The 14,138-nt window shown below is 41.2% G+C and overlaps 1 protein-coding gene across 4 annotated transcripts in view; it reads right to left on the reverse strand.

The window, feature by feature from the left end:
• Positions 1 to 14,138, reverse strand: part of ABHD6 (abhydrolase domain containing 6, acylglycerol lipase) — a 58,468-nt gene that overhangs the window by 14,159 nt on the left and 30,171 nt on the right. For all 4 annotated transcript variants that reach the window (XM_032153912.2, XM_032153911.2, XM_058439096.1 and 1 more), the window contains exons 4-7: positions 12,680 to 12,836; positions 10,653 to 10,766; positions 9,036 to 9,168; positions 5,313 to 5,470 (exon numbers count right to left, since the gene is read on the reverse strand). In XM_032153912.2, coding sequence (XP_032009803.1) covers positions 5,313 to 5,470; positions 9,036 to 9,168; positions 10,653 to 10,766; positions 12,680 to 12,836 — 562 coding nt within the window. The remainder of the gene's footprint in view (positions 1 to 5,312; positions 5,471 to 9,035; positions 9,169 to 10,652; positions 10,767 to 12,679; positions 12,837 to 14,138) is intronic.

Here is a 14,138-nt window from a genome sequence, read left to right on the forward strand (position 1 = left end):
AGAATAGCAACCCCAAGACACATAATTGTCAGATTCACCAAGGTTGAACTGAAGGAAAAAAATGTTAAGGGCAGCCAGAGAGAAAGGTCGGGTTACCCACAAAAGGAAGCCCATCAGACTAACAGCAAATCTCTTGGCAGAAACCCTACAAGCCAGAAGAGAGTGGGGGCCAATATTCAACATTCTTAAAGAAAAGAATTTTCAACCCAGAATTTCATATCCAGCCAAACTAAGCTTCATAAGTGAGGGAGAAATAAAATCCTTTACAGACAAGCAAACGCTGAGAGATTCTGTCACCACCAGGCCTGCCTTACAAGAGCTCCTAAAGGAAGCACTAAACATGGAAAGGAACAACGGGTACCAGCCACTGCAAAAACATGCCAAATTGTAAAGATCATCAACAGTATGAAGAAACTGAATCAATTAACGGGCAAAATAACCAGCGAACATCATAATGACAGGATCAGATTCACACATAACAATATTAACCTTAAATACAAATGGGCTAAATGCCCCAATTAAAAGACACAGACTGGCAAATTGGATAAAGACACAGACTGGCAAATTGGACAAGACCTGTCAGTGTGCTGTATTCAGGAGACCTATCTCACATGCAGAGACACACATAGGCTCAAAATAAAGGGATGGAGGAAGATCTACCAAGCAAACGGAAAGCAAGAAAAAGCAGGGTTGCAATCCTAGTCTCTGACAAAACAGACTTTAAACTAACAAAGATCAAAAGAGACAAAGAAGGCCATTACATAATGGTAAAGGGATCAATTCAACAAGAAGAGCTAACTATCCTAACTATATATGCACCCAATACAGGAGCACCCAGATTCATAAAGCAAATTCTTAGAGACCTACAAAGACCCTTAGACTCCCACACAATAATAATGGGAGACTTTAACACCCCACTGTCAATATTAGACAGATCAATGAGACAGAAGGTTAACAAGGATATCCAGGGCTTGAACTCAGCTCTGCACCAAGCAGACCTAATAGACATCTACAGAACTCTCCACCCCAATCAACAGAATATACATTCTTCTTAGCACCACATCACACTTATTCTAAAATTGACCACATAATTGGAAGTAAAGCACTCCTCAGCAAATGTAAAAGAACAGAAATCACAACAAACTGTCTCTCAGACCACAGTGCAATCAAATTAGAGCTCAGGATTAAGAAACTCACTCAAAATTGCACAACAACATGGAAACTGAATAACTTGCTCCTGAATGACTACTAGGTAAATATTGAAATGAAGGCAGAAATAAAGATGTTCTTTAAAACCAATGAGAACAAAGACACAACATACCAGAATCTCTGGGACACATTCAAAGCAGTGTGTAGAGGGAAATTGATAGCACTAAATGCCTACAAGAGAAAGCAAGAAATATCTAAAATCGACACCCTAACAGCACAATTAAAAGAACTAGAGAAGCAAGGGCAAACAAATTCAAAAGCTACCAGAAGGCAAGAAATAACTAAGATCAGAGCAGAACTGAAAGAGATGGAGACACAAAAAACCATTCAAAAAATCAATGAATCCAGGAGCTGGGTTTTTTGAAAAGATCAACAAAATTGACAGACCGCTAGCAAGACTAATAAAGAAGAAAAGAGAGAAGAATCAAATAGATGCAATAAAAAATGATAAAGGGGATATCACCACCGATCCCACAGAAATACAAACTACCATCAGAGAATACTATAAACACCTCTACACAAATAAACTGGAAAATCTAGAAGAAATGGATAAATTCGTCGACACATACACCCTCCCAAGACTAAACCAGGAAGAAGTTGAATCTCTGAATAGACCAATAACAGGCTCTGAAATTGAGGCAATAATAGCTTACCAACCAAAAAAAGTCCAAGACCAGACAGATTTACAGCCAAATTCTACCAGAGGTACAAAGAGGAGCTGGTACCATTCCTTCTGAAACTATTCCAATCAACAGAGAAAGAGGGAATCCTCCCTAACACATTTTATGAGGCCAGCATCATCCTGATACCAAAGCCTGGCAGAGACACAACAAAAAAAGAGAATTTCAGACCAATATCCCTGATGAACATCCATGTGAAAATCCTCAATAAAATACTGGCAAACCGAATCCAGCAGCACATCAAAAAGCTTCTCCACCACGATCAAGTCAGCTTCATCCCTGGGATTCAAGTCTGGTTCAACATACACGAATCAATAAATGTAATCCATCACATAAATAGAACCAATGACAAAAACCACATGATTATCTCAATAGTTGCAGAAAAGGCCTTTGACAAAATTCAACAGCCCTTCATGCTAAAAACTCTCAATAAACTAGGTATTGAAGGAACATATCTCAAAATAATAAGAGCTATTTATGACAAACCCACAGCCAGTATCATACTGAATGGGCAAAAACTGGAAGCATTCCCTTTGAAAACTGGAACAAGACAAGGATGCCCTCTCTCACCACTCCTATTCAATATAGTGTTGGAAGTTCTGCCCAGGGCAATCAGGCAAGAGAAATAAATAAAGGATATTCAGTTAGGAAAAGAGGAAGTCAAATTGTCCATTTGCAGATGACATGATTGTATATTTAGAAAACCCCATCGTCTCAGCCCCAAATCTCCTTCAGCTGATAAGCAACTTCAGCAAAGTCTCCGGATACAAAATCAATGTGCAAAAATCACAAGCATTCCTATATACCAATAACAGACAAACAGAGAGCCAGATCATGAGTGAACTTCCATTCACAATTGCTACAAAGAGAATAAAATACCTAGGAATCCAACTTACAAGGGATGTGAAGGACCTCTTCAAGGAGAACTACAAACCACTGCTCAATGAAATAAAAGAGGACACAAACAAATAGAACAACATTCCATGCTCATGGATAGTAAGAATCAATATCGTGAAAATGGCCATACCACCCAAGGTAATTTATAGATTCAATGCCATCCCCATCAAGCTACCAATGACTTTCTTCACAGAATTGGAAAAAAACTACTTTAAACTTCATACAGAACCAAAAAAGAGCCCACATTGCCAAGACAATTCTAAGCAAAAAGAACAAAGCTGGAAGCATCAAGCTACCTGACTTCAAACTATACTACAAGCCTACAGTAACCAAAACAGCATGGTACTGGTACAAAAACAGATATATAGACAAATGGAACAGAACAGAGGCCTCAGGAATAACACCACACATCTACAACCATCTGATCTTTGACAAACCTGACAAAAACAAGAAATGGGGAAAGGATTCCCTATTTAACAAATGGTGCTGGGAAAACTGGTTAGCCATATGTAGAAAGATGAAACTGGATCCTTTCCTTACACCTTATACAAAAATTAATTCAAGATGGATTAAAGACTTAAATGTCAGACCTAAAACTATAAAAACTCTAGAAGAAAACCTAGGCAATACCATTCAGGACATAGGCATGGGCAAGGACTTCATGACTAAAACACCAAAAGCAATGGCAACAAAAGCCAAAACAGATGAATGGGATCTAATTAAACTAAAGAGCTTCTGTATGGCAAAAGAAACTGCCGTCAGAGTGAACAGGCAACCTACAGAATGGGAGAAAATTTTTGCAATCTACCCATCTGACAAAGGGCTAATATCCAGAATCTACAAAGAACTCAAACAAATTTACCGGAAAAAAAACCAACCCCATCAAAAAGTGGGCAAAGGATATGAACAGACACTTCTCAAAAGAAGACATCTAGGCAGCCAACAGACACATGAAAAACTGCTCATCATCACTGGTCATCAGAGAAATGCAAATCAAACCACAATGAGATACCATCTCACACCAGTTAGAATGGCAATCATTAAAAAGTCAGGAAACAACAGACGCTGGAGAGGATGTGGAGAAATAGGAACGCTTTTACACCGTTGGTGGGAGTGTAAATTAGTTCAACCATTGTGGAAGACAGTGTGGCGATTCCTCAAGGATCTAGAACTAGAAATACCACTTGACCCAGCCATCCCATTACTAAGTATATACCCTAAGGATTATAAATCATGCTACTATAAAGACACATGCACACATATGTTTATTGCAGCACTATTTACAATAGCGAAGACTTGGAACCAACCCACATGTCTATCAACAGTAGACTGGATTAAGAAAATGTGGCACATATACACCATGGAATACTATGCAGCCATAAAAAGGATGAGTTCATGTCCTTTACAGGGACATAGATGAAGCTGGAAACCATCATTCACAGCAAACTATCACAAGGAAAGAAAACCAAACACCACATATTCTCCCTCATAGGTGGGAACTGAACAATTAGAACACTTGGACACATGGCGGGGGGTGGGGGCTAGGGGAGGGATAGCATTAGGAGAAATATCTAATGCAAATTATGAGTTGATGGGTGCAGCAAACCAACATGGCACATGCATACTTATGTATGAAACCTGCACGCTGTGCATATGCACCCTAGAACTTAAAGTATATTAAAAAAAAAAAAGAGGATAAGGGGTCCTAGCCAGGTGTGGTGGCTCACGCCTGTAATCCCAGCACTTTCAGAGGCTGAGGTGGATGGATCACGGGGTCAGGAGTTCAAGACCAGGCTGACCAACATGGTGAAACTCCATCTCTACTAAAAATGAAAAATTAGCCAGGCGTGGTGGTGCACGCCTATAATCCCAGCTACTCAGGAGGCTGAGGCAGAAGAATCGCTTGAACCTGGGAGGCGGAGGTTGCAGTGAGCCGAGATCATGCCACTGCACTCCAGCCTAGGTGACAGAGTGAGACTCTATCTGAAAATAAATAAATAAATAAATAAATAAAAGAGTATAAGGGGTCCTAAGATTTTTTTTTTTCAATTGAGTATCTCTGATTTAGCCCCTGCCTCCCTTTCTAACTCCATCTTCACCATTCTCTTATTCTTGGGGCTCCAGCTACCCTGGCCTCCTTTGTCTTGAATATGTATGTTTTTCCACCTCTGCATATGCTGTCCCTAGAAGAGGCTTATCAAAGCCACTCCTGCCTCCTTGTATTCAATCACTACACCATCTTCATTTCTGCTATAGAACTCATGACCACTGGTAGTTCATTGTTTACTTGCTATTGTCTGCCTCCCCCATTGGACCATGTCTGCCCAGGGACCTTCTTGGCTTTATTGATCACCATGCCAGCACAGTGCCCGGCATGTTGCAGGCACTGCAGAGACACTTGTTGAATATATACAGAAGAGGACGAGGAGTCAATGAGTAGATGAAGGAGGGAATACGTGCAGGAAGCTGGTACTCGCTCCTGGGCCTCTGGGGAGGGTAGTTGTGTCGCTGCTGCAACCATGTTACCTGCTGGGGCACCTTGAAGCGGACATAGGAGCAGAGCTGAAGCATTTCACTCATCTCTTCTGGGGTAGACGGGATCAAGGGAATCTTCTCCACGGCGGCAGAGTCCTGCAGTTCTTTGAGCCGTTGTACGAATTGATTGTCAGTTGAGTACTGCAGGCCTGTGGGATTCAAACCCAAATGGCTTGATGATACATCCACCTTCTTACCAACCCATTTTATATAGGGAACTTCTGATAGCAGCCCAGAGTTAATATATTTCAGGTTTATTTCATGAGTAGATTTCTTTTCTGTTGGTACTGCCATCCTTGCTCAAATCAAAACCACACTGAGAAACACACAAAAAAATCCTTCCACATATTTCAGGGACTGGTCACTCACACTGTAGTCCATGGAGCATCAAAAGCCCACGAGAAATGCAGACGCTGCCCCTCCCTGAGCCTCTTGAACTAGAATTTGCATTCTCACAAGTTGCCAGGGGATGCATATGTATGATAGAATTTAAGGAGGGTTAGCCTAGAAGACAACTTGCCTAAGCACATCTGAATGTTGACGGGAAACATGAGGAAATAGATGACCGGAAGAAAACATAGGGCTGGCATGAATGACACTCCTTCCTTTGGCCTGGACCCACGTGGTACTCTCTTATTTGGGGTCAATGACAAAACACAGGGGGACTGGGAGTCTTCCCAGCTGTCCCTTGCTTTAGGGCAGCAACCCTGCTGCCTTCTGCACAGTTGCTCTTCCTCTAGGACAGCAAAATTGAGATTGCTCATTATCTCCCATCACCTCAGGGCATGACATGAGAGTCCACAGAAGCTGATGCTATGTATGCAAGAGGGCAAAACTAATTTTCACTTCCAGCATGGAGCAAATTTCTAGGCATTTAGCTTAGCCAAATAATTACTTTTTTTTTTTTTTTTTTACTTTAAGTTCTGGGATACATGGGCAGAACGTGCAGGTTTGTCACATAGGTATACATGTGCCACGGTGGTTTGCTGCACCTATCAACCCGTCATCTAGGTTTTAAGCCCCTCATGCATTCGGCATTTGTCCTAATGCTCTCCCTCCTCGTGACCTCCACCCTCGGACAGGCCCCAGTGTGTGATGTTCCCCTTTCTGTGTCCATGTGTTCTCATTGTTCAACTCCCACTTATGAGTGAGAACATGCAGTGTTTGGTTTTCTGTTCCTGTGTTAGTTTGCTGAGAATGATGCTTCCAGCTTCATCCATGTCCTTGCAAAGGACATGAAATCATTCTTTTTTATGGCTGCATAGTATTCCACGGTGTATATGTGCCACATTTTCTTAATCCAGTTTATCATTGATGGGCATTTGGGTTAGTTCCAAGTCTTTGCTATTGTAAATAGTGCTGCAATAAACATACGTGTACATGTTAAATTTTTTTTTAATTTTAAATTTTTGTAGAGATGGGGTCTCCCCTAGGCTGGTCTTGAACTCCTGGCCTCAAGCAATCCTCCCCTCTCAGCCTCCCAAAGTGTTGGGATTACAGGTGTGAGCTACCTCACCCAGCAAAGTCTAGAAAAGAGCTAGATTTTACAAAGAAAGGCAATAGCATCAATAATATTGGTCGTGATCCAGAAACCCACACTTTACAAATCTATGTCCAGCAAACCCTTTAAATCTAACACGGGTATGATGTATGGCTTTCATGATGCCATGAAGCAGATGACATTATCTATTTCCTCTCTCTTTAAAACTAAACCTAGGTTAGATGTCACGTGATATATCCTGGACTGGATCCCAGAACAGAAAAAGGACATGAGTTGAAAAACTAAATGAAATCCAAATAAAGCCTGGAATTTAGTTAACAGTAATATACTAATGTTGGTTTCTTAGTTGTGACAAATTTACTGTGGTAATGTGAGCTATTAATGGGGAAACTGAGTAAAGGTTATATGGGGCTCTCTATAATATCTCTGCAATTTTTCTGTAAATTTAAAATTATTTCAAAATTTTTAGAAAGTTTATTTTAAAACTCTTGGTAGAATATAATCCTGAATTTATTTCTACTTTTTAATTTTCACATACAAACTGAATTTTAAATTTCCAGTTGAGATTCGGATGTCAATTTTTTCTCAGCAAATGAACCTATACTTGAAAAAGCCAGTTAGATTTTACTTCCTGTAAGTGATTTAAAATCTAAAAACCTTCCATAGATGCTGTTCCTTCAATTCTTAAACTTATTATTATAAGATCAAATTATTTCAGACATGATACTTGAAAAAAAGAGAGGAGAACACCCTTTGGTGTCTTCTCTTCAATTTCAATGTCCTTAACATATCGAAAATGATTAGCTTTCAGAGTGGCAGAAGGATTTTAAAGGACAATTTAGTTAAGTTTCAGTAAAAGTCATTAAATGTTCAATTCATGGCTGGATTCTAGTTGAATCATACAGAGGAAGTAGAAGATATGAGTCATAAAAAGGAGGCAGTAAATATGCAAGGACTTCCAAACATCCCCAGAGTCAGGCAGCCTGGGCTCTGTTCCTGTTGTGGTTCTGGCACTAATGTAATTTCTTTGTGCCTCAATGTTCCCATTTATAAAATGGGCATAATATCTTGACCTGCATGGTAACTGCATATGTAAAAAGTCATTGAGATGCACATTTAAATTTGGACAATTTACTATGTGTAAATAATACCCCAATCAAGCACCAAAGGGAGAGAGAGAGAGAGAGGCTGGGTGCAGTGGCTCACGTCTATTCCCAGCACTTTGGGAAGTGGAGGTAGGCAGATCGCTTGAGACCAGGAGTTCAAGTGACTCAGGCCAACAGGATCCTGGCCAACAGGATTCAAGTTTGCCTAGCCAACGTTGTAAAACTCCACCTCTACTGAATATACAAAAAATTAGCTGGGCATGGTGGCACATGCCTGTAATCTCAGCTACTTGGGTGGCTGAGGCACAAGAACTGCTTGAATCTGGGAGGTCAAGGCTGCAGTGAGCCGTGATTGCACCACTGCACTCCAGGCTGAGCAACAGACTGTCTCAAAAAGAAAAAAAAAGAGAGAGGGAGATAGAGGAGAAAGAAAGAAAATATGATTTTTACCTATTATATATTATAAATACAAGTCTAAAGACTTATGGAAGAAAAACAAATTTAAAATCCAACTTCAAATGGTAATATCTGAGAACATGTTACACTTCACGTTGACATATGTACGTGTAACAGTAGAGAAACTAAAGTTTGATTTTTTTTTAAGATCTTATTGTAATAAAGATCTCTCAGTTTTTACCAAAAAGGAGAGGGGCATAATTATAGTACCTTTACCTCACAGGGCTACTGCAAGAATTAAATTCATATAAAGAGCTTAGCTCATAAGAGCCCGATAAATGTTGGATGTTAATAGTAACACTGTATTTCAAAGTATGTGCTGCAAAGCATTATATACATTTTAATCAACCACTTCAAACATTCCTTTTTTTTTTTTTTTTTTTAATTTTAAATGTTTACAGGCATGAGCCACTGTGCCTGGCCCCACCTCAAATTCTTGGTGTAACAAGGCTGGCTCTTTATTTTCAAAATCAGTCTGGTTATGATTATGATTATATAACTATTGGTTGGTTAGAGTGATCAGTAAAACACTGGATATCTCTCAAGCATACATCAAAAAGATGATTCTAAAAAACAGTCATAGCAGACACTAGCTACTTGTTTCTTCAGGGATTCATCCCTGCCGAGGGATGTTTCAGCCTCATAACTTACCAGCAGGACACACAAGACACAGGCTGGAGACATCCGATGGGTAGTAAGCAGCATACACCCCAGCCACCTGGCCACCCATGGAGGTGCCTACCAGGTGGAAAGGTTTTTTGTTCAGCTTCAGGCATTCTACAAACTAGGAAGGGAAATGAGAAAGTGGCTTGGTTATACAGCTGTAGACAATGGCAATGGTGATTACAGCATAGAAGCCCCCTGGACTTCCTATGGACAACTGAAAATGATTACTGTTTAAAGAGAGTCTGAAACTCTACTGGATCCATTATAAGATGAGCCTTGTGGCATGCATGGATCTCTCTTTATCTGGCACAAGAGATTGAGAGGTCATTTATAAATATAAAATCAACAGGGATTCTGCTAATTAATGAGTCAGCAAACTTTTCTTTTTTTCTGAGACAGGGTCTCACTGTCACCCAGGCTACAGTGCAGTGGCGTGATCATGGCTCAGTGCAGCCTTGACCTCTGGGGCTCAGGTGATCCTCCCATCTTAGCCTCCTGAGTAGCTAGAACTACAGGCATGCACCACCACATCTGGATTTTTTTTTTTTGTAGAGATGAGGTTTCACCATATTGTCCAGGCTGATGAAGTTTTCTATAAAGGTCCAGAGAGTAAATATTTTCTGCTTTGAGAGCCATATGATCTGTTGCAACTATTCAACTCTACTGTTGCAGACAAAAGCAGTCAAAGGCAGTATGTATTAAATAAATGAGTGAGTGTGGCTGTGCTCCAATAAAATTTAGTTTACAAAAATAGGTACAAGCTAAACATAGCTCATGGGCTGTAGTTTGAGGGCTCCTGTGCTAATTTAAAGCTCTTCTCGTCCATCTGACCATCCATTCATAAAACTATCCATCCATTTGTCTATTCAACCATCCATCCATCCAACCATCCATCCATCTATCCATCCAATCATCCAATCAGCCATCCACCCAACTATCCAGCATTCTAAAAAATATTTATTGGATATCTATTATGTACAGGAAACTATGATTAGATGCTGAAAACACAGCAAAGAGCTAAAAAGACAAGGTTCCTGACCTAATTTTAAAAACAGTTTAATGGAGGAGGCAGATATTAAATATCCTCATTTGGGGGAAAATAAACTTAAGGTCAACCTGAAACTTACAGGCTACCCCATTCTGAAATGGCTCTTAAACTCCCATGATCTTGAAAGCTTAGCCAGAGAAGGCTAGAGATAGATTCTAAAATAGGTGCTAGCAATAGATGCTAAAGTATGTTATAATGTGAAGAACACCCTCCCCAGCTAGGCAGAGGGGCTATTACTGTTATCATATAACTGGTGAGCAGAAAAAGAGATCCCTAGGAAGGGAATTGGTTTTAAGAAATTCTAAATCTAAATGCTCAGATTGTATTTCGTTACAAACAACTGCAATAGGCTTAGAGTCTATAATAAGCCCTGGCCCTCCATTGCCAACCGGAGATATCATCAGGTTGCCATTTGGCTTGCCATCACTTGTAGACAGAATGTATGGAAGACTGGTCATGAGGTAGCACGGGACTCCCTTCCCTGCTCTCCAGACTCGGACATGCAATGGTGGCTGAGACAGTCTGGGCAATCTTTGGTAGAGCCTCCTGCTTACCTGGTGTATCCTCTTAACTTGCCCATCTATGGACAGGTCATCCAGGGAGGAGCGGGTGGTGCCCTCATGTCCTGGCATGTCCACGCAGACCAAGTGCAGGTTCTTTGGAAGGAACTGAGGACACATAGACCCAGAGAGTCAGTATGTGGTGTGCAAAACATGTCTGCCCATTTTCTTGGGAGGTTGCCCCATGTACAGTGACCCAGACAGCCATCCCTGGGAATGTATGGGTCTTGGCCACTCAGTGTTTTACCCCAGTAATTGAAAAAGCATTGCCAGTAGCCTCATCAGAAGCAGAGGCCCACAAAGACTAATACATAGATGGAAGCAGGCTCAGGAGATGCCTGTAAAAAGGGGACAAAGTCGGGGCAGCAGGCTTAAGTCTCTTGCTTTTTCTTCACACCGGTTGATATGTACTGCCTCGTCCTTTCCCTCTCCCCTTCCACACTTACTCCAGCCATGCAGCTGCTGACTTGGAACTGGAAGGGATGGTTCTGTTCTCTAATATCCCAGCCAGCTCCAGAGCCAACAGGAGCAATGTTTTCCCCAAGAACAACATCTGATCACCCCGATTCTGGTTTGTTTGGTTTCTTTTTACATTAAGGTCTAATTTTCCAAATTATTATTATCCTAAAACACTTTCTTCCATTTAGATATGTACCACTTTTAACCAGGAAACTGAGAAACATAGTTACCAACAAACAAACATCCAGTTATAAGAAAGATGCTTATCTGAGGAGGGGACAGGAAGTTCATCGAGGCATGAAAATGACTGTCCTCATAGTGGAATTTGGAAATAAGAATACAACTAACTAGAGGGTGTGTGAGTCTTCACCTCCTGGTGTAGATGATACTTGAGATCCCTCAGGTATGGTCTTGCCTGAGGTGGGAGCCAGGGATGCTTCCTGCCCAAGACTTCTGCCAGCCCCAACCTTCACACCTGATCACTATTACCAAGGGCAGCAAGTTGCCACACCCAAGTAAACCAAGACAAAAAATGACTTGGAAAACTCTTCCAGAAAGCTGCTAGATCAAGACTGTTTCTCTAAATGGCAAAGGAAAAGAAAAAAGCAGACGTAGAAGAGGGAGTGGGAAGGAAAGGAAAAGAAGGAGTGAAGGAAGAAGATGGAGGGGGAGGAAGAGAAGAAACTTGGGAGTACAAAAAAAATGACTTTTAAAAGCCCAATTCTGATCTCACAGCAGTGAGTTTTATATATAATATTCAACTCAATAATTTTTTTCTGACAAAAGAATGAGTAATATATTGCATTAGTTTGTTTGTTTGTTTTGAGACAGGGTCTCACTCCTCTCGCCCAGGCTGGAGTGTGGTATAGCACGATCTTGGTTCACTGCAGCCTTGACTTCCCAGGCTCAGGTGATTCTCCCATCTCAGCCTCCAAAGTAGCTGGGACTACAGCTTCATGCCACCATGCCTGGCTAATTTTTTTGTATTTTTTGTAGAGACGGAGTCTCCCTATGTTGCCCAGGCTGGTCTCAAACTCCTGGGCTCAAGTGATCTGCCTGCCTTGGCCTCCCCAAAGTGCTGGGATTACAGGTGTGAGCCACTGTGCCAGGCCACACTGCATTAGTTCTAATATGACTTGAACCACCACAGTTCTGAGTTCCCTTTGCTTTCTACCATTGTTGATGACATCATGTCCTAGTGGAAACCCTTTTCTTCTTCTTCCTTTTTTTAATTTTTTTATTTTTGAGACAGAGTCTTATTCTGTTGCCCAGGCTAAGTGCAGTGGCATGATCGTGGCTCACTGAAGCCTTGACCCACCAGGCTCAAGCAATCTTCCCACCTCAGTCTCCTGAGTAGCCGGGACTACAGGCATGCACCACCACACCTGGCTAATTTTTTATTTTTTGTAGAGACAGGGTTTCTTTACGTTGTCCAGGCTGGTTTTGAACTCCTGGATTCAAGCAATCCTCCTGCCTCAGCCTCCCAAAGTGCTGGGATTATAGGCATGAGCCACAGCACTCAACTCCCTTTTCTTATAAGAGAGAAGAATCGAGAATTGCACCTTGACCACACTGAGCCACATATCCTTGTGGGCAGAGAATCCGTGGAGCATGAGGATGGAGGGTTTGTGCCCAGGCCTGCCCCGGAAGGAATAACAGAACTGATAGTCTTCATGGTGAACATAGCGGACTTGCATGCCCAATGTCCTCCGCCAGTACCTGGAGGGGGTGGGAAATAAAGACAAAATCAGTAAGCTCTAGATGAGTGGCTTCAAGATGGGCACAGGTCCTCTCTATAAGTCTTACTTAGTGATAACACAAACACTTCTCCAGCCCTTGTCCTCCATCAGTCTCTAGAGTCCTCCTGAGCTTTACCCTCAAGGAACACGAAGCCAAACCATTCCAGAGAACACCTTAAATGAACTATTTTGGTATATATTTTACTAATCTGTCTAGGAAGGCAAATGTGTTTTCTTAAGAAGCATGCCACACATGATAACCTTTTGATAATGTCTTTCTAGAGACTTTGAGAGTGATAACTTATTTCTTGAGAACCATCTGCACTGGTGCTCTGGCTTTGTTCCTCATAACATATGGCAGCTGGTTGAAAGCTCAGCTTCTGCTGGTTACATAAGACTTGGCAGTGCTGGACTTTGGCCCAAAATCAATTTCAATATAAAATTACCATCTAAACAAATTGAACTCTCTGCATGGTGAATCCCTCCAAGATGAGAGATAATTAATTCAATCAGAGATGCACTTTGTAAGATACTTCACACTAAAGAAGTAGCCAAGTCTTGCAAAAACAAATAACCTAAACTGACTGGTCTTAACTCTGTGTAAAATAAGCAGAGAGGGAGAGAAGATATATATTCATTTACTTTTATCTGCATACAAAAAATGTGGGAGCATATATAAGATTTTTTTGTTGTTTGTTTGGTCAGGTTTTTTGTTTGTTTGTTTTTTTAGATAAAGTCTTGCTCTGTCACCCACACTGGGGCAATCTCAGCTCACTGCAACCTCCACCTCCCGGGTTCAAGCAATTCTTGTCCCTCAGCCTGCTGAGTATCTAGGGTTACAGGTGCACACCACCATACCTGCCTAATTTTTGTATTTTTAGTAGAGATGGGGTTTCGCCATGTTGGTCAGGCCAGTCTCAAGCTCCTGGCCTCAAGTGATGCACCCACCTTGGCCTCCCAGAGTGCTGGGGTTACAGACGTCCAGCTGCTTAAACAGCACCTGGTTGGTTTCTTTTGAAACTTTTTTAATGACTGCATTGCCTACTCAAAACGTAAAGAACATAATAGCATTGGCTAGCTTAAAAGCTCTTCTTACAACAAGGCAAGCAGATTTCAAAATTCTAAACCATAACATGACTTTGTTCATCCATTCACATCCCAGCTCATTCACTTACTGACTTTGAATGTTCCCTCCAAAACTCATGTTGAAATTTAATTGCCATTGTGAAGTGGAACTGTTAAGAGGTAATTAGGCCCTGACAGTTTCGCCTTCATAAATAGA

This window comes from Hylobates moloch, unplaced genomic scaffold (assembly GCF_009828535.3).
Source record: "Hylobates moloch isolate HMO894 unplaced genomic scaffold, HMol_V3 SCAFFOLD_5, whole genome shotgun sequence".
NCBI lineage: Eukaryota > Metazoa > Chordata > Mammalia > Primates > Hylobatidae > Hylobates > Hylobates moloch.